Source organism: Caloenas nicobarica, chromosome 18, assembly GCF_036013445.1.
Source record: "Caloenas nicobarica isolate bCalNic1 chromosome 18, bCalNic1.hap1, whole genome shotgun sequence".
NCBI classification, from domain to species: Eukaryota; Metazoa; Chordata; class Aves; order Columbiformes; family Columbidae; genus Caloenas; species Caloenas nicobarica.
In genome coordinates, this window is record NC_088262.1 from 2,914,921 (window position 1) to 2,936,721 (window position 21,801).

A 21,801-nucleotide genomic window follows, 5' to 3' on the forward strand; every position below is an offset into this window, starting at 1 on the left:
GTTCTCAAGCTCCTTCTTACTGCACCCACTTGTAGCAGCCTGTAAGCACATTTACATTATGAGATTACTGGGACAGTTACATATTCTCACTAACACTACGTAGACTCAGATTCCTGAGAGGATCCCAGCAACACAAATAATTTCCATCAGCCCCTAAACTACCACTTGTCAGCATCCTCCTAGTTACAGCATCGTTGGAGGTCACAGAACACACAGGCAGCTGTGCCAGTCACATCGTGACCAGAATGACCAGTAATTCCTACAAGCATCTCAACTACATTGATTCAGGTTGGTTTGCTTGGGTTTTGGGTGTTGTGGCTTTTGGTGTTTGTTTTGTTTTCTTTTTTTTCTTTTTAGTATATATTACTTTGCAATGATCAATCTGTATTTCATTAGTAATTCAGGTAACAATTTCAACTAATAGCTAGTTGTTTCCACAGACTGTTGAATAAATATTGATTTTATATTATCCTAGAGGTTTAACTGAAGATCTCAATTCAACTATATAAGGCCCGAGATGAAAATATAGACCAACGCGCTGCCCTGTGTGCTACCCAGACAGCACACATGTCCCCCTAAAGCAGGGGACACCCCCAAACTCAGAAATCTCTAATGACACCAAACACAGCAGGAGAACACGACGCTATTTTCAAACATTCCGCTGTACTCCGTGCTTGCAGTGGCTGCCTTTCCAAAAATCAGTTTCCTCGCTATTTCTCTTTTCTAAATTCATTTTACAGATGCCAATACAGCAGAAAGCAAAGACTACAAAAGAATTCAAGCTGTCAGGCACAACTTTAGAAGAATTGTATCATCCACAAGAAAGATGGAGTTCACTCTACCTGGGATTTTCAGATCTGTTTCAAGTGAAAACACTGTGTCAGGGTTTTTTGTCTTTTTTTTTTTTAAAAAACTACATCAGTGTTGTTTTTATGAACTCTGAAGAACAACTTTAAAACCTGAAAATGGAATATTCACAATTAGGCCAATATTTTAGGGGTCAAAGTTTTCTTATCTGCAATATTTCAGGAGGGCTTTCATACATATGAATACAAATTACTATGAGATATGTAATTGCAGTTTGAAATATATTGTCTTCTCCATTAAACAGAAACCTACAGCATCCTTGACATCGATTTCTGTCATTTTGTCATGATAAACACTCAGATATTAAGTACCTTCCACATCATGCACCCAGGCATGATTCCAATTAGTGCTGAATAGAAGACAAAATGTCAGCCTAATAAGCTTCAATTTGCAACGTCTTTGAACATTTGATGATATCATCACTTTGCCAATCATTTCTTGTAGTTTTGGCTTCTTTTTTTCCACATCGCCTTCCCTGTCAAAAGAAAGTCTTTCAAATGTACAGAAGCGGAAGACATGAACAACGTCAGTCATTGGCCTGACTGAGCTGAAAGATCCAAAAATGACTCCCCAGTACATCAACAGAGAACTGTGATGTGCACAATATTCCCTCAAAGCTAATTTGCTGCCAACATGTAGAGTAATTGGGGGAAAAAAGTCTACTTTAAAGTCATACTGTGAAAAATATTTTTTCGCATGAAATCAACACTAAAGACCTTAAATCACTGTCAGAGTCTGTGCCAGTTTTTCAAAATGAAGAAACAGTATTTGTTAAAGGCGACAGTCATTTCTTCAAAGGTGACTGGACCAAAGAACAGCTCTGCTGGCTGACTTCATATTTAAAATATTCACTGTATTTTAAAATAATGTATTTTCTTTCTGATTTGTTTCTTAGGAGGAAAAAAAAGTTTCCAGGAAGAAAAAAAGACAAACTGAAAACAAAGACACATACAATTCCATAAGATTGAACATACAAGGGTAGCACACGTCCAAAGCCTGTAGCTGAGGACACATGAAACTTCCTCCATCTGGAATTTCCCCAAATGCAGAACGTAAAATCCTTGCTCTTATCTGGGTGCAAGAAAAAACAGAAACACAAATGGCAGCAGAAAAGACGGAGATGATGAATCAGGATGGGCAATGTGGAGCGACACAACAGAACACACGGGCCCTCCAAGGCTCGGCCACGACAGCGGGTCCTGCCCGAGGACCAGAGGCAGAGTCCCAGGTCAGGAGATGGACAACAGTCTGTTCTGAGCTGGTTCCAGGACACGGGTCTCAGGGGGCTGAGCAGAGACCCGCAGGCTCCACCACCCAGGTCCAACATGACTCCTTGCGATGCGCCGAGTTGCCCCATTTCTTTGGTTTGCACGTCCCATGGAGCCCAGTTTGCAGACCTTCCATGGCACGTGTGTGTTTCTTGCTGCTCAAAACCCGCAGGAGGCAAAACCCAACCCACAGGGCGTGGAGTGCCGAGAGTCGGTGCTTTGGGAGAAAAGGGAGATGGAGCAGCTTGGACAGGTGGATCTGAAACGGGTTCCAGGAGCTGAAACAAGGGGAGTTGGGAGCTCACAGCGATGGTGGCACCAGCGCTGGAAAAGTGAAGATCTCCTGGCTGCCCCTCCGGCTGATGGGTGAGCAAATTCCAAACATCTGAGGCAGAAAAAGAGATTTTGAAGAGTTGCTCCAGGTACTGGGGTTGGGCCAGTGGGCAAACAGCTGCAAAGATGCTTAACAGGAAAGTACTGAGCCTGGTGTCCATGCCAAGATGTAACATCATCTTCAGATCCGCAGATAAACCGTCACGGGGGTTGGTTTTTTTTGTTTATGGTTTTGGTTTTTTCCCCCCTCATAGCTCCTGTCTGTGAAACAGAGGAAAACCAGAGAAGTTTCTGGTTTTCTTCCTGACTAAAGCAACGTACGGGGGAACGAGCAGAGCAGTGGTCGGGCACCCAGGATAGTGCAGGATGCCATAAGCATCTCAGCTGCAATTTGTTACTGGTTTTCCACTTAAAGGTTTCTCCATAATACTTTAATGTGGGAGCACGCAGAGCTTTATGGATGGTCTCATATTTCGCAGCTGACATATCTTCAGCCAAAGTATGTCAGCTACAGGAGAGGGCAAGCCTTTTCACTGGCTTTGGGAGTTCTTCTTCCTCCATCATAAACCACATAAAAGAAAAATACAAACGATCAGCTCTCCAAAATTGCTATTTATTACCTCATCATGAAGCTGTCTACTGGACTCTGCAGTGGTATTGAGTAATATCATTACTTAAACCATAAAGAGGTTGTATTTATTACTCAAAATTGGGAAAATTAGCATCCATATGGATCCTATTGTTTTAAGACCAGTAATGCTGCCAAAACAAGTGGTGTTAACATTCCAAACTACACGCTGTCATAATTTCTCGTCTAGTGTTTCATTCTTTCATTTGGTATTTATAATACCTTTGAATTGAGGAACTGAATGGATCATAAAATCTCCCATATCAGATAAATCATTTAACAGCTAGCCTACTGTTCAAAACTTGATTTATGGTGGCAATGAGTGAAAGGAATTAACATCTGCTGACCTAAGGAAGACAGACTAAGTTGATCTGGGATAATCTTTCTCTAGTAAAGGGACAAAAGAAAAAGCACACTCTAAAAAAATTAACTACTTCATTTGCAACACATAGCACCTTGGTAGGTAGTCAGACAGGATATCCTAAACCTCCATCCCTGGAAAAAATTATGGAGTAAAACTCCACGAAATTAATTTCCAGGCATGTAAGGAATAAAAGAGTGATTGGGAACAGCCAACCTGGATATACTGAGGGCAAATCATGCTTGACCAAACTGATTGTCTGCTACAGTGAAACAACAGACTCTTTGGAAAGGGGAGAGCTGCCGATGTCTTTTATCTTGACTTCAGCGAGGTTTTTATACAGACTTGATAGCATCTGTATAGTTGAACTGTAGAAACACAGACTGGATGGTTGTTCTACAAAGCGAGTGGAGAACTCACTGGACCACTGGGTTCAAAAAGGAGAAGTCAACAGGCAACCAGTTACAAGTGGCATTTCTCAAAGGTCAAATGGGGCTGATACAGCTTAACATCATCATCAAGGACAGGGACGACAGGACACAGTGCGACGCTGGGGATGGCAACTCTTGGGGGAAAGGGGTTGTTATTTTGGAGAGCACAGTTGCCATTCACAGGGACTTCAAATTCTGCACGATGGAGGGAATGGGCCACTAGGACCTTCAGGAAGTTCACCAAACTAGGTTTATCCAGCCTGGAGAAGACTAAAGAGGAATCTAATTGCTGTCTTCAACTGAGCATAAAGAGGAATTTCAGAGAAGAGAGGGGCAGACTTCTCTTGAAGGTGGCAGTGAAAGGACAAGCAGCTGAAGATCCAAGTTGTAACAACAGACATTCCAGCAGGATATAAAGGAAAAGAAATTTCACAATGGATTAGTCAAGTAGTGGAGTAGGTTGCTCAGCGAGGTTGTGAAATCTCCATCATTGCGGACTTTCAAAACTCAGTTGGACTTGGCCTTGAGCAACATGATGTAATTTTGAAGTCAGACCTGCTCTGAGCAGGAGGCTGGACATGATGACCTCCAGAGGTCCTTCCAACTCAAATTATTCTATGATGTGCTGAAAAAACTTCAATATGAATCCTGATCTTCCATTAGAGGACGTCCCTTCAGCCATCCAGTGGAATGTTTGAAGTAGATATCGCTGCTGTTTTCCAAATTGCTGTACTTGTTCTGTGGACTAAGAGAAGGCAACTTCCTTCTGTTCAACAACTCTCTCAACCAAAATTAGAACACCAAAAAGCATTTTTCAAAAAACTAAATAACATTAAAAAAGAATGTTGTGAGTAAGCACCCCCTCTCTGTACACCAGACATTTACCAAGCAAGTTTAGTTGTAATATTTGGAACAATCTAATATCACAGAAACTACATTCAAAAGAGAAGAGTTAGACTCTTACACTTGGAAGTCTTTGCCACACACTAAGCTTCAAATAGAAAGCACACGCTCCTTTTATTTCAGAATCAAGAGCTTATATTGCAAGTTGACCATTTCTGCAGAGCAACAGTATTTTTGCCTCTCTGCTTAGAAATTACCTCGAATCATCGCAAATGCTGCAATTACTATCACCTCTGTTGTGTTATACTGATGTAATTGATCATTTATTACTTTATTCCTTTATATAACTTTAATTTTAAAAATAACTTCGCATCACGTATAGCTTATTGTCTATGGGTGTTAATCGCTCATTGCAACCATCACACACAAACCCTATACACAAAGCCACATCTAGTGTAGGTGTTAAAAACTGGCATAAAGATCCTTTACCCTGCTGATGAGCAAGGCTCATCTCCTGTTTTCTCAGATAAATTATTCTGTATTTATTAACATCTATGCAGGGAATAATTGCTTTTTTTCTAAACATGGAGTACTGCTATAAAATAAAACTAATGCCATATGATATAAAAGCTAAATTATGTACTCCACCTTTTCAGCTGCCAATATTTAAAATTAAAACAAAAAATAAAACAAAATGTTGATTACAGTGTAGCAACAACCACCACATATATTCCATTTCACATAATATGAACAGAAAGTCCATTTTGCTGAAAAGAACTCCATTTCAGAATCAGAGTTCATCCGATGTGATGAGCTAGTTTCTATGGCAACTGCTTTCTCTTTTACATACACTGTAGACAGCACAAAATGTCAGTTCTCTCCTAAGCTAACTGAGCATTTTTAATGAGCAAATGATAATTTATGCACCATTATATATGGCTTCCAAAAATGTTTTTACTAAACATTTTAAATGCTGAACAGCCTGAAGTATGAAAGGACAGAGAAGCAAGTAGAGTGGCACCTCCTGCACCGAATTCTCACTGTCTAATTTCAGTCATATCGTAAAAAGTGAGAGTCGAGGAAAAATGTGGAAGAGATCATAGATGATCACCCACTACAGCACGAGAACGCTTTGATGGTTCCATTAAGCGAGGAAGTGGCAGATGTTTATAGCTTGTTCAACAGCCTTTTGAAAGGCACCTCAAGCAGAAGCAGCAGCTCCGACGTGGGGGCCACGAGCCGGGTGTTTGACACAAAACAACGACCGTGGCAAAGGGGCTTCGTCGAGCGGGGACGGTGCTCAGGGAGGCCAGACCCACACCTTGATGGAGGGTCCCTGAGCACGAACTCTGTGGGCTTCGGTTTGAGAGGAAAGGCTCGTTTTTTCCTCTAATCTCAAAGTTGACATCTACGCGGCAGCTCAAATTCTTCCCACAGCTCCTGTGTGTTAACTCGGGTACGGCTGGACCGGCTGTGTCCCCAGCACGGGGCAGTACTGGAGTATTTCCCCAGGATACTGGTGAATTTGGCCATTTCACTGAACTCCCAACTTCACCTCACTACTATTAGTGAAAGCCCGGATTGAATACCTCTATAGGACCCATCATCAGATCCGTGATTTCAGTAGAAATTCCCCATCAATGGGATCCACCCCAACCCTGGGTCACCGACAATGAGTAACAACCAAGGGAAACCACGTAAGTGCTGCGACAAATATTTGGTACTTTGAATATTTTACATCAACAGTCATGTGCATTATCCTGGGTTGATTGGTGGTAAATTAAACACGCTGCAATACAGTCAAAAGCTTTTGTTTAGGAAAGGCTAAAAGGGATCGGCTGTCTGTCTGCAGAAGTCTGACTGTCAGCCCAAGTAAAATATAACAAACAAATATTTAGACTGTCCGCAGAGAAAGCCTGCATAGCAAACAATGCATTTCTTCTCATGCCGAAAGCATCTTCTATTAAGAAAAAAAATCAAAGATAAAATGAGCCACAGGATTTATTTACTCGGAATTGTACACAGAAGTGACTCCAGTAGCACCATCAACATCTGAATGTTTCACAGGCTACATCTATCTGTGCCCTCCAGACACGACCTAGCAAACTGCTTCCACTGATACAGCCAAATATCCCTGTTGGAACTGGTGTTTGCAGATATTAGAACAATTACATGAAGCAGAAGAGCTGATCAGTGATTTATCTGTACGGTAACAATCGGGCCTTTCAGATCAAAGATTAAGAAAGTCTCCTATTGTGAAACAAATGCTCCCAAATTCCTTCTGTCTTAGTAGAGCACAGAAAAGTTAGTTACAGCAATATTTACATGCAGACAGAAATCGTGGATGTGCTAGGAAATTTAGTTATCGTTTTTAAAGTATATAATATTTCTACTATTTTTTTCTGTATTTTCTTTTGTCAATAGTTGCTAAAGCCTCCATCCCATCAGCACAGTACCACTGCGGACTGATTAGGTATATGGGGGCAAAATAAATCTCTTCTGTTTCCCCCGCTTTGTTGATACGGTAATGATCTATACAGAACCATAAACGCGCGCCAAGGATTTGCTGGAACAAAAATAGCGATCATTGCTGGAATGAAAATACCGATCGTTGCAGAAAGACACCTCTTACAAGTGCAAAGAAGGAAATTCTGGAAGAGGAGAAGCCAGAAGAGAAGGGAAAGGATGCCCTGCAGATTGGGAAGGAGCTGGTGATTTCTGAGAAGGTAAAGCAAACGGGGATGGTAAAGCCGAGGGGATTACGGGAAGCGCAAGGAGCAAGACAGGAAAAAGGAAAAGGATACGTCGGCCATGGAAAATACCTTATTAAGTCACCTTGCCGCCTCCAACCTGCTCTCTTTTTTATAACGACCTCCATTCTCAATGTGTGTGTTTGTACGATTTCAGAACTGCTCGAGGTTTCCCTTTCCCAACCGGTAAGGGTTTATCGAGAGCCCTAAGACACCCCCAAACACCAGTGATCTCTTATAGCAGGCTAATTTTTAAGAGCACAAACTTCAAATGTTAAAATTAAATACCGTGACATCAGTGACAAATACCGGCAAAATGTGCCTTGGCGTTCGAGCTTCTCTTGACCCAATTACGAATGGACGAAAACAGGGGATTTGCCAATTATCTCGTAACGGAACCTGGGAAGAGAATTCAGTTTCCTCATGGAAACTTTTTTTCTCCTCTCGCTTTAGTGTAAAGCCTTGTATTTGAAGTTACAGGGGTAACATCTATCTTCTTTTTCTTGCCCGAAGGTCAACGGTCAAAGAACAAGCACGAAAATGATCCAACTTTGTATGGCAGCTGGAACATGAAAATCTTTGAGCTGGTTGAGGGCACGTGTCAGATGCTGGGGAGAGAATGAGATTCGCAGGATAAAAGGAAAATATAAAGGTACAACTGGCACCACAGCCCATCTGGCATCGGTTATTAAAATTTCCTAACCTTGCTATCTTATTTCACAGAAGCAAACTAGATGTATTATTCTCTGTAATCAGAAGTCTTGCTTCAGAAAAATCAGTAGCAAGGCTGTTTTTATTAAAACAAAGGACAATCTCAATCATCCAAGATGTTCCTTGTTTTGTGAACTAGTGTATAAACTAAAAATATTTAGGGAGGTGCAGAACGAATGACCAAACTGTAGCTTTAAAATGCTCCTAATGAAAATCCAGATAATATTAAAAAAAAAGCCTAAATTAAATAGAAGTAGTGATTGAAAGACACCCTTAAAAAAACCAGAAGTCCTGTATTATTAGCTACTATTTAAAGAATAACAATATTATGGCAGTTCATAGAAAACATATAGGATTTAAAAGACTACAAGAACACAGCGTGGTATAAAAGCCTTTGTATTGCTTTGACTTTTATTGACCGACACATCAATTTACTCCTCCCCAAGCATTACAACCCTAGGTGAAAAAATCAAAGCAAGCCTCCCAGAAATGGATAAATCCAAGACCTAAAGAAGAATGCAACTGTTACCCAGAAATTCATCAGCAACACAGAAGGTGATCCACGTAAATCAAGTTCCTTTCCTGAAAATATATTAAACTTGTATTTCAAAGAAGCAGCAACATTATTTTATATTTACCTAAAATCTGGCAAGGTACCGAAATCGTAATTTTTATACTTTAGTTCTGATTAAAGCACTAATAAATGTATTCATATTTGAACAAAATCTAACTATTTTGTCTACTATCTTTCACAACAGCTGAAGACCTACATGAAAGTAGAGACCTTGTATATGCAATTAAAAGAAAAATCATCTTTTCAGTAACATGATCGATTGTTCTGCAGCACTCAGTCATAGCTGTCTTTAGTATTATTTTAACAAACACGTATTTTAAACATTCACTACCCTTTCATATGGAAAAGGTTTTAAGAAAGAATAACAGTGAATACCTTTAATAACGGTGCTTTTACAGCATTCAAACATTGAACAGATAGGTCCTTCAAACCAAGCTACTTGTATGTGATTAACACTAATTATTATTTAAATTTTTTTAAATACCCAGCAAACCTACTTTTCGTTTAGCCAAGCAAAATGGCCTCTTCTCTTGTTTCATCGCGCAGTCACTGTAATACGAACCAATCCTAAAAATTACTGCTGTCAAACATGGTTCAAATTTAACAGGTTTTTTAAAAGTCTACATAAAACCTCATTAAATCACTTTGTTAAGAGGCTTCCAAATGTTTCATAAATGGCAGCGGCCATTAGTCACATTAGATGTCTAAACCACGCATTTCAGTAAAGATGTGCAAAGACTAAAAAATTTTATTAAAAAATACGTTCCGTAATTCCATAAGAAACACCGGTATTGTCTGTTGAGCTCACTACAAAGACAAAAGCGAATTCTAATACAATGACCAGAGGAAGGAACGAAGAACAATTTATTTTCCAAAATGGAATATGCGTCCTTGAAAGCTGATAGACTCTTACAGAATTTAAATAAACAACAGCTCTTCTAGTCAAAGGCACCCGCATTTTCTTCCCTGATTTACATGTCATTCTCATGGCAGCAATGTTCAAATGACTGTACAGGGATATTCAAACTACAAAGAAAAGCCCTGTAAAAAGGCCAAAGTTTTTGCTATTCAAACTGTTCAGATTTTCCTAATAGCTGTGATAATTTCCAGCTTTCTACATGGCACCTGTAGTAGCATTATACACTCTACTGCAAATAGAAATCACACCCAAAATTTGGGCTCCAATCTTTGCCAGAAATGACCCACAACAGAATGAAACAGAGAGAGATAGATTTACAAACACCTCCCAGATTCTCTGAATTTGCTTAAGATTGTTCCTTTACCTTTGTATCCAGTGTTATACAGAGCAATACTGTAACTGTGGTGAACGCTGGCGGGTAGACAGAATTATTCTATATAATTCTAAAACTGTATTTTCGAGTGCTACAGCTCTGTACGCAAACACAACGTCAAGAATGCAGGCGAGAGGACGATAACTTGGAACAGGCACTCGCCACTCGCTAGATGAGTAAGATGCATCTACCTTGGGCCAAAGAAAAAAAATGCAAAGATAAAACCCAATCCCTTCAACAATTTAAATCTTTGTTCACTCTTACAATAAAGTGGAGAATAAAGGGGAAGGTTTAATTTTTCAGAAGCCACCTGAATATGCCCTTCCCAAGCATTCCCACAAAAGTATCTCTTGTTTTCCCTGGAAAACCGTAATGGTGGTAATGGAGAAATAAGTCCAGGCTCTGCAATATGTCACTCATCCTCCCCCTACAAGCTGTTTGTTTTCCAATAGATTTACTTAAGCCAGGTTTCGATAGAGTCTGAGTCATCCAAAGGTAACAAAAAAAAAAAAAAATTTAAAAACTAAATATTCGGTTTCACTTAGCTACATTATAGTTGCCAGTAAAAGACAGAGCCTACTAGTCTACAGGAAAGTAGAGTGAAAATGCCTCAATGTCAGTGTCTTACATCTCATGGGGAAGGCGGTGGTGCGCGGAAAACATACGTCGTTAAAGATGCCTCACCAAAATGTCCAGTTTGGGTATAAAATAATCCATGCATGATAAGTAATTCTAATGCTGATCAGTAAAGATTATTTTCTGAATGTGCTCTAAACTACAAAAATCACCTTAAATTTTTAAATATTGCCATCGCAGGCCTTTATAGTATAGGCTCTTAGGAAAATATACCATGCCATCTTTATGAAATATATTGAAAAAATGCAATAAGATGTTTTTTGAACTGAAGACTCATAAAGATCATTTTCCATGCTGACAGTGCGCATTTCATCCAGAAGTTTGAAGAGTCAAATGCTACCCCAGCTGGGGGTTATTCTGCCAAATGGCTTCCAACAGTGACCACAGAGATGGAGGATGGGAGGGGTGCGTGCGTGTGGAGGAAAATAAACGTGATGGGAAGCAACCCCAAACCCACATCATCTTATCAAACAGCCGACATACGTAGCCAAACACACAATGCAAATCTAGAATGCAAAGCTGAAACAAAAAGACACGAGCAAAATGAAATAAAGCCATTTGTGAGTTACCTGCAGAGATTTAAAACAACAACAACAACAAAGCATACGAATGAAGCAGATATAATTCATATGGATTTGGCCAGGAAGGAGAAAAGGAGGGGTGAGTGTGAGGGCTGGGGGGGGGAAGAAGAACAGATACCTTTTTTTCTTAAACAAATCCATCATGAAAGAAAATGAGACAAGATTATAAATAGGCCGAGTTATAGCGCACCATGGGATTTTTAATCTGGCTACCTGTGGTTTTTGCAGTTAAAGCCCTATTCAGCAGTGGGAAGGGAGGGGGGAAAGCGGGTTAAAAAAAAAAAAAAAAAGAAAAAAGAAAAACAAAATCACGTTTATGTGCCAGTTTCGCAAATGCTCACACAGCGTGCATCACCAACAATGCTGGCAAATAGGAAACACTAATTATTAGCATTTTCTAATAAGCGTACGCCTTTCAAACGTTATTGATCGTTACCTGTCCGTCTCGTTTCCGGCATTCTTGGGTTTGACTCTCGTGCTCTGCCATGGCAGCGCGGAGCTGTTTTTCCAGTTTCTCGATTTCCCGTTCGTGGTCTCGGGCCAGACCGTCCTTCTCTGCGTTGTGCTGCTGGAATAGGTGCGTCTTCTCCTGTTCATGCTCCAGCTTCAGCTCTACTATCTGATTGGACAGGGAGGAGTACAGTTCATCAATAGAACATCCTTGTCGTCATGACAACTCGTCTACAGCTTAATTTTCCCCTTAATTTCATCAAGTTGGCAATTTTATTTTTACGTCACTATTACCTCACCTTTTAAAAAGCCACCCCTTAGCGTGACAGAATTCCTCCAGACAATTCCAACAATGGAGACAACCGAGCAAATCCAGCGCATCCTTAACCAATTTGTTGGTACAAATGTCGGAGCGTACGGGGGGAGGGGGGAAAAAAAAAAAAATTGCATTGTCGCATTCTGTGTACGGTCACCCCGCATCCTGCTGCTGCTCATCAGGCTGAGGTTCCTAAATGGTTAATCGCCAGCCTGCTCTCCCCTTCGTTTAAGTATATACAGGCAACCCCCCCACCCCAGCAATTAAATCTTTTAAAGATTTCTTTATGATTTCCAAAGCGAAAGCTCTTCCTTCAACGCTGTGGTATATACAGTTGCCTTTAAAAAAATTTTAAAAAGAAAAAAATAAATAAAAAGAGAAAGAAAATTATAAAAAACAAAGCTCCATTATCCCGTTGTCAGCTACGCTACCCCAACATAAACAGATCTATGTGCTCCAGAAGGGCACCTGCTGTGCCGCAAGCTTGCGCCATGATTTCAGAAGAAGCCCCGTCTCAATTCTCAGGATCCTTTTCCCAGTCCGCACCACACTGGATGCTGTGACCTTGGCCGGTTTGAGCCTCTCTCCGCCGGCCTGAATGGCAGCCCCAGACCGAGGGCCTGGTCGCCGCGGCTTTGATACTAATCCCCCCGCCGGCGCACAATGGCACCCTACCTGGCCTGCACGCTGCGCGCCAGGCCGCCTTTGAAGCAGGTGATGAATAGGGACGGCAGGAAGCCGCTTCCCCACTGAACCCCGGGCCACACAGCTGCTAAGAACAGTCACTTGGATTTTTCTTCAGTTTTGGTGGATTTCGGAGAGAGGGGAGGGGGGCGAGGACGAAAAAAAAAAAGAAATAAATGCTCTTATCTTTATATGGTGGGTTATTTGCAGCGTGAGAAAAAGGAGCGAACGGGAGGAGCCGGCTGCGTGTGCGCCGAGAACGCGCCGGCACCTTATCTTAAAGCTGTAGCATTCAATTCGGGGATAATATTAGCCCTCGGCGCAGCTTTCGGGGTTTAAAATTTGAAGTGGAGTCAAGAAGAACGTGTTTTGTCAAACTACGGGTCAGCGTGTCCCGGGTTTAAAAGTAAAATATGTCGCCCGTGCTGCAGCCGGCAGCGGCCTCCTGAAAATGGAGCAAGTAGAACAGATGCAATATTCTACGGTTTAGCGTATCTACATTATTTAATAATACTAAAGAGCTCATTAACAGACCTCTGAAGTCCCTGAAGGAGTTAACCCCCCAGGAGGGACATATTATCTGTACTGGGCCTGGGATCCTTACACAAAGTTCTTTAAGTCAGGGTTTTGCCCAAGGTTTATGTACAAAACTGGTTTCTTTTCACATCTATTGGTGTCCTTAGTGTGTCTAAATGAAAGAATTCTTGCTCCCTAAAGTAACTGCAAAGGCTTTGCCTTAGTTACGGGAAAAAATGTTCAGCAGTTTTTCATAAAACAGACCTGATTAAAAAGAAATCGTGTCAACAAGAGAGGTCTTTTTATTCAAACATTTTCTTAATTCCTGGGTTTTCCGCTGATTGTGTCATGTAAGGTCTGCAGTAAGAGAGCTTGTTATGAGGAACTTCAATTATTTGAGTTTTCACTTTTTTAAATGAAGACAAGAAGTGGCAGCAGGCAGAGAACATGTGCCCCAAGGGGGCAAGAGATGGATCCTGCTTCTTCAACCCATGTACAACACCAGTTTACGCAACTAAAGCAATTACAGTTTTATTTCGTAATCTCTTCACTTATAGCATTTATACTATAGATGCAAAGGTTTTGAATTTAAGAGGCGGAAAGAGGTAATAGGGAGCGGTCCCTGTGCACGCAGGAGGGGCAGCCCCCCAGTCTGTACGTGGAAACAGAAAGGACGGCGGTGTGAGGGGAGGTGTTCTGTAAAAGGCAAATTTGTCGAGGAAAGAAAGCCCTCATCACTTAAAGCAAAGTATTCCCCGTGATGGGTTTGTTCTGCTTTTCAGAGGTTTCTGGCAGGGAGCAGAGGTGGAGAGACAGGAGAAGAGAGAAAGGATGGGGACCGCAAGTTCGAAGATCTAGAAAACCATCTTCCCGAATGAGTATTAACACGTACTTCACATTCGTAACCAACAAAACGTGGTTTTTCTGTACAAATAACGTGAAGCGACAGAGTGGCCATTTGATTGCACTGCTGAACACTCACTGAACCTCCCGTTCTCCTCACCACTGCTGCCGGGCACTGCGCTTTCTCTTCCACTCCTCCCTCCCTCTGGTTCTTGTATTGTTGTTGGGTCTTATTATAAAGGAAAACAAATAAATCAATGTATACCAACAAAAAAACCCACCAAAACCAAACAACCAAACCATGCTGTTTTCCAGCAACAAGAGGACTTCATCACAGGAAGCTGCATGAAAAATATATTAATTCTTCATAAATCAGTATGGATTCTGTCTCTTCTTTGAGGTAGAGAGCACTTTTATGAATGATATAACAAAACCGCCTCTTTTAAAAATTGTATCATGTTGAGATCTTTCTGCATCTGCCCCTCGATGCTTTGCACTTCAGCAGATTACAAATGTCCACTCGAATCCAGTACATAAGTGTCTAAAAGACAGACAGGTGTAGGAGCTACACACTTCAGACAGACAAGCAACACGATGGAAATTAAGGGCAACACTGAAAAGATACATTCATTAAATAATAGTGCATGCCCTATTACCATAATCAGATCAAATACGTTGTGGATTAGATGTTCTCTCATTTTGCCCTCCCAAAGATGAGATTCTCTTATTCTCTGTGCATCTGTTCCTATCTCCCACCATGGCCTGGACACTAAAACAAGGACTGTCTGACCCCATATTCTTGCCATGAAACACTTACTACCAACTAACACAAGTATTTTAAAATCATGATCTCCTCTTGCATGAATTTTTTAATTCTTTCTGCACCGGTAGGATAGAACCATATTCAAGGTAACAGCCCACAGCTGATTTACTAAGCCACCACCAGACTTACAACATTTGTTTTTAAATCTCTGCTTTCAACTGAAATTTAACAACATTTTGTCACTCTCGCGGAAAAAAGAGAAGACAAAATTCTTAACAAAAAGCTAAAAATGATTAATCCGAGAACTGTGGCTATTTTGTGCTACTCGCTGCCATAAATACGCACGCACTGGCGATGCCGATCGTGCCCAGGACACGACACCGGAGCTGCCGATGAGCGATGGCCTAAGGCCGACTTAACTGCACCCAAACGTGGAGCAGCTTCTGAACAACCTGCTAAAATGAGAGACAATCTAATAAAGACCTAAAGTGAAATCGTGCTGCTGTAAGCGCTGGTTCAGTTTGTACATCTGAAGAACAACGATCTACAGTAAATAGCCTGCTGATTGCAGGAGATATTTTCAGAAGCCAAACACTTGTAATATAATCAAGGTCAGCAAATACCTTTTTAAAGTCCCTAATATAGACAAGACCTTCTACTATCCAGCTCTTGCTTCTACATCACACACTAAGTTTAGGCTTTCAATTTTAGAACAATTTCAACTTGTTCTCAAGAACAAGTATGCCTTTGAAATTCTTTTTATAGTCCCCAAAGGAGGGAAAGGAAATTAGTTAGCTCACTCCCTCTTTGAAAAATGTAGCTGCTACAATAAATATTTGACACCAAAGTATGAAAATTCATGTAAATTTATGTCCACAATTTCAGAAATATTCTAAGTAACACCTATATAAAATAGAGTTTTGCACAGCAGGATGATTTTATTAGAGCTATTTGGGCATGATTGAACTTCTGAGGGCTGGAGAAGCCACCAATAAGTTATACACGTCGTGGCAAAGAACTGAATTAAACTCCCTCATACAGCATGCATATAGCATGTCTATTTTTCAGTAATTCTACCTTATAGGTATTTGTTAATCAGGTGTCTTCATTACCATTGCTCTGCTCGAAACCAGCGCTAACCTCTGCCCAGCACAGCCCACAACACATGATCCACCCCTAAATTACAACTCTGGTAAAATCCAGCGTTTTCTGTCTCCTAAGCCTATAAATAAATGTGTTTCATGAGGATATGGGGATTACCCATCTCTGCAAATACACTGCTTCTAAAAGTAATCTGATCTAACAGGCTGGAGGATCGAGTATTAATCATGCTGGGCTCTGGCTTAGCATAACTTTGGGCAGAAAAGAGGAATCTTCACTGCGAGGCGAGGGAGCAAACCAGAACTACTGTGCAGCAGATAAATCATAGGGATTTTAAAAGTACACATTTTTTGGAGATTTTGCTATAATTTCAAACACAAAGTACTCCCAAGATAAAAGGGCTGTAATGAGCCGAGGGCAAGTGGGACAGTGAAAAATACATCAGTGCGGAACCATATATTACCACTGAAGTAGCAAATATATATAGGGTAATGTACACGCATAGCGAATGCATTTTACTTTCTCTTTCATTGCAGGCTGCAATAATTTAATTGGCATGACTGAGTTTCCTGTTATACTTCACCTTATAATGAACCACTAATAACTGTATTTCAACTGCAAACTAAGAACTGCAAGAAATTCTCTAGAAGGGACAAGCTGGTCTGTAGCCAAACTGCAGTTTGATTTATCCTCCAGGCTACAACAATATACCCGAGTGGTCTCACTAGGTATATAAAATGATATACCTGATCCGGAAATTTTTGCTTATAAAGGCCTTCCAGAATTTTAATATTTTTAAAGTCTAGGCAGCACGAACCTCACCTCAATCCTCCTATCTTCCCAATCCTCCTGCCATGAGTAAATTTGATTTTAAATCGCCAACATATTGGAAATGAAGCTGCTTCCCTGCGATTAAACCACACTTAGCACCGAGATGAACATCAGGAGGTCCCGCTCCCCTCCCACCTGCTCCAGTAAAGCCAACGGGCTCTGCAAATAGAAATATTTATTATTCCGAACTAATATAACCTTGAGTCACTGCAAATGCCTGCATGTAGCAGGTTCAGGTGTAGAATTTACTGGATGTAGTCTTTGTTTCGGGATACAGAGTTTACCCAAGGACCTTCTTTCAGCACCGAGAACTGCCTTCACAGGCGTTCGCGGCCGGATTTGCTGTCCACTGCAGGCACCGATTTCTGATCCCGGCACCGTCTCCCCTCTACCCGCTCCCCACAAAGTTGGTTCCGTTGACTACACAGGGAGCTGGGGCTTTTACCTCTGAATCACACACAAGTCAGACGCCTGAAGGAGACAGTGTAAATACCCACCTGCCTGGTTAACAATTCTGTAAGCAGCAATGGAACAGCAAGATGATTTCCACCCGCTCTTCACTTGGAGGTTAAATTCACACCCTTTTCCCATTTGTGAGTTTCAGCTGTATCATAAAGTAAAAAGTTGATGCCGATGATTGAAGAAACTATTCCTCAGATATTCTGCGCAAATGGCATTCATCTCTGTGTTAGGATGGTTCAAAGGAAACATTTATGCATCCTCGATTAATTTATTAAATGAAATTTATGCAGCTTGTTGCTGATGACATGAAAAATCTAGAGCCTCTGCTACCGTGCTCATTTGGCCTCCATGCAAGAACAGACTGTATTTCAATTATCTGGGGCTATAGACAAAGAGGAGAGGAACAAAGCTTGTCACAAAGACTGTGTCCTTCTAACTAAACCAGCATACTAAAAACAGATTGTGAATGCCTGAATACAACTGGACTGTTTGAAGTACAGCTAAGAAACGCTGTCTGAGGAACACCAAAAGAAAAGCTAGGATGTAACTGGTTTCAAAGTGATTTTGTTAAATACGCAGTCAAATATTTCCGAAGGTGTCCTGTTTCTTTCCTATTTGGCTACACAGGACAAGAAAACAACTCTAATTATTCCTTCGCAAGTTTTACGGAAGTCAGAACCCAACAATAAACGTTGCAAGAAAGGATTTCCTGAGATACGGGCAGATTCTTCAGCTATCACGTAACAGCTTTCCACTTTGTTACGGAAGCATGAAAAATTATTAGTTTAAAATGGAATTAACACTATTAGAGAAAAGACAAACCAAACCGAAAGGCTTATTTATACATTCGGGTTGCCCCCCAAAGTCAGAAGGTACATCCATAACTCAGCAAGTAACACCGTCCCGCTATCGCAATAATTCATCAGCTGTTCTGTAGGGTGTTCTCCCTGCTAGGAAAATGAAAATTCATAGACTTTGGGTCTCTTACTAATTTTGCATCTCATCTTTTTCCACAGTCACTCAGTCCTAGCACTTCAACTATTTATAGCAAAAAATGGGTGCAACGCTGGTCATAGTGCTCTATTACTGTATTCTTCTGCTTTAAAGGACAAGCTAATATCATTCAAACATTAAGATCTCCAGAAGTTCACTGAAAGTGTTCCATACATGGCAATTTATAAAAATCTGCTTGAAACGAAGGTGAGAACATACTTGATTCTGCTGCGAAACGTCCCTACGTGAAGTCCCGCTCCACCACATAGCACAGCTCGAGACACAGGCTCTCAAAAAGTGCCCAAGTGACATGGATATGGGGAAAAAAGCACATTCACTAACTTTTCTGTCAAATTTGCCTGCCTAAAATGCATCACTGCAAAGTTTGGGCACACGCTCTTTCAAACGTTTGGAAAATTATTTCGGCAGAAACACTTCCCAGGTATTTTGGGCTAAACGGAGAATGTCATTAGAAAGCAAGGAGGAGGAAAAAAAAAAAAAAAAAAAAAGTAGAAAAAAAAAGAAAAAAGGGAGGGGGTGCAAAAAAACCAAACAACCTTTTTTCCTGTGCTGACGGTGCCATAAAGCCCGACTGTGGGTGCCGCTGCCATTTCAAAGGCAGGAAAAGCCGAGGCCTTCGCTGTGGTGTCCACCGGCTTTGAAGTGCCGAGAGCAGCTGCTCCCAGCAGATAGGAACTGCCGTGCTGATGGAGCGGGGTTTTTCTTCAAAATATACTTTCAAATCTAACAGCTGCGAGTAGAACAAAGTTGAGCTAAAGTATGTTTAAAGAAACTAAAAAAAAAAAAGCCACCAGTTTCTCTGTAAGAGTGTTCTCAGTGGATACTTCAAAAGAAAGTGGCGCCGAATCAGATGGAGCTGGAACCAAATACGGCGAGAGCCAAAACTACTTCTTTGCTTTGTTAATGGATTCAATGCATTTGAAAATATTAATATTAACTGCCACGGTCTTGTATGGGTTTTTTCCTAATTCTTTTTCAAGAAAAATAATATAAAAATATATATCAGTTTATTTATTAGCTGATATAATTATCAGATAAATACCAATATCTATCAGTATATCTAATGTGTTGGCAGAGCAATCTTTCAGCCCCATGACCAACAGTCCATGTTCACCCCCATCATGCCTTGGAAATTAAAATTCCAGGAGAGCCCTGCAGAGCACAGGCAACCATCACATAAAGCAGAGAGGTCAAACCACAGCTCTCCAGTTCCTACACTTCCAAGATGTTTCTCAGGTCGGGGAACATGGTAACACATCAGTTCATTTGGTTCTTCGTTACCAACTTGATTGAATTTATGGGCAACTGAATTGTCCGGTGTGGTGCCAGTGCTACCTCTCCACGACACAAAAATGTATCTGAAGGTCAATTTTCCTTCCCTTTCTGTATAAATTCAATTCGACAATTAGATTCAGACACTTGAGGCAGAGCATCTCGAAGCAATTACTGCATTTCCCAGGTAACTCAAGTCATCGGTTTTTGGTTAGGTGACTATTTCCCAACTGGAAGTCTGCTGGAGCCCTGCTTAAACGCACCACCAATTCTAATTTACCGCTCCATTTAAAGAGTTTAAATCAGTCTTTTCCTCCCCAAGTAACCACCAAAGAAATACGCAGTAAAACAAGGCAAGGAAAAGTCATCTTTAAAAAGGGTTTAGAAGTTCTGAAGCATAAATAGAGAGTAATAGAGAGAAACAGAAGTTGGAATTGTGGAAGGGAAATTTTAAGAGCGGAAGAACTGAGCTCACGCTGTGTGGCCAGAGGAGCTTTGTGCTGCAGAAGCGACAATCCAAAAAGAACGTTTCCAACGATAACCCAGCACAATCTGCTGGAAGGGTCACATATTTGTCGTGTTCGCAAGTTTTCAAAGAACATTCCAAATGAAGTATGAAGAGAAATAAACTTTTAAAAGGGCATAAACAGGATTCCTCTGAAAATTCTTCTGAGACTCTCATTGTTTAGCTGTTTAGTGCTCAAAACCCTTCTTTGCGTCCCACTGATGTTTCATACAGTCTAGCTATTCTTTCTTACAGTTAAAAGTAGTTTTCCCAAATAAAAAAGTGAAGCAGTAAACATCTCCTCTTAGTAGAAAATGCTTTCACTGATGTTTGCCCCAATATCAACACTGTTAGAGAATATCGGTGTAAAAAGATTAACCAAAAAAAGTTTCACATTCATCTCTTGTTTGTGGTTTTTGTTGTTGTTTTTTGTAGGTCTGTTTTGGTTTGTTGCTGGTTTGGGGTTTTTTGATCCAGTTTCCATAAGCTCTGAATATATAATAATCAGCATGATAAGAAAACAAAAAATAAACTATGACACTACTAGGCATTATCATTTTCTTTGAGTGCACAAAACCAGCAGATTATTCAGCAGAAGATTGTAACTACGGCTTAGGTCTTGCTACATATACTGAAAGTAACAAAAACTACCATTTCTAGGTCAGAACAGGATTGTCATAACATCTGATGAACTGCAGATTAGTACTTATCTCTAAAGATCATGTTCCTAAACCTGGGAACAAAATCTTTGAATAAATTTGGACTTTAAAGATGCACTACGAATTACGAGAACTGTAAATAAAAAAGTGAATGAACCATATCACTGAAATGATGTGAATACAAGTTTCCATTAAAAAATTCACCTTACGGTGGACGCCCAACTAACCCCAGCACTTCCCACCGTCCTCCCTTCACTACGTCCACCAATTGACAAGTCAAACTTCCTCACCTTTATTGCAAGCAATTATCGCAATGGCTTTCAGACAAATAAATAATTTGAAGAAAATCCATTGCCATGATTACATAGTGGTGAGTGCATTTCTGATTTCTAGCCTTTATTCCAGAAATTATATTAAATCAGGAGAGGCAGAATTCTTACTGTTCTTTTGGCAAATGAAGTCGACAAAACCCCCAAACGAAACCCCCCCAATATCTCTGCAACCTGGACTACTCCTGAATTCTTGAACAGAAGAATCATAAATAATACCACCCTGTAAACCAGATGCCTGTGGAGATGGACCTGTTCCTTGGGATGGCTTCTCACCCTTTGTTGGGTGACAACACAATTACTAATATTGAGAAATCTGAGTGAGGATGAGGAGAGCACTTTGATCAGAACCAACAAACTCCAATTCAAACCCAAGTTGAGAGCCATGTACAAACCACACTATTGCTCCTGCCAAGTATAGGCAGCGTTCTCTCAACACCTACCAAGGTGACCCCGGTCCTTAATTAGCTGAAAAAGCCCCTTCCAGAGGGAGCAGAGCAGGTCTCGTCCCACAACCCAACTGCAGGAGTTCACCCTCTCACCAGCACAGAAGACTAACAGAAACGAAACCACATTTTCCTGGTGGAAATGGAAACTTATATCCATGCAAAAACATCGATAAGAGAGACCTTCAAGTTTATGGACTAACTGCATCATTGCTAAAAATTTTTTTTCAATCCTCCACCAGCTGTTAGCAAACAGAGACACTTTAGTTTCATGACAAAGCACCACCTTGTGCAAGTGTTTGATGGGCTGGTTCAGCTGTGTAGCTCTCAAGTCT

At 40.8% G+C, this 21,801-nt stretch overlaps 1 protein-coding gene across 3 annotated transcripts in view; it reads right to left on the minus strand.

Annotated features, from left to right (window-relative positions):
* CEP112 (centrosomal protein 112) overlaps positions 1-21,801 on the minus strand; it is a 147,909-nt gene that overhangs the window by 69,520 nt on the left and 56,588 nt on the right. For all 3 annotated transcript variants that reach the window (XM_065648055.1, XM_065648054.1, XM_065648056.1), the window contains one exon: positions 11,712-11,894. In XM_065648055.1, coding sequence (XP_065504127.1) covers positions 11,712-11,894 — 183 coding nt within the window. The remainder of the gene's footprint in view (positions 1-11,711; positions 11,895-21,801) is intronic.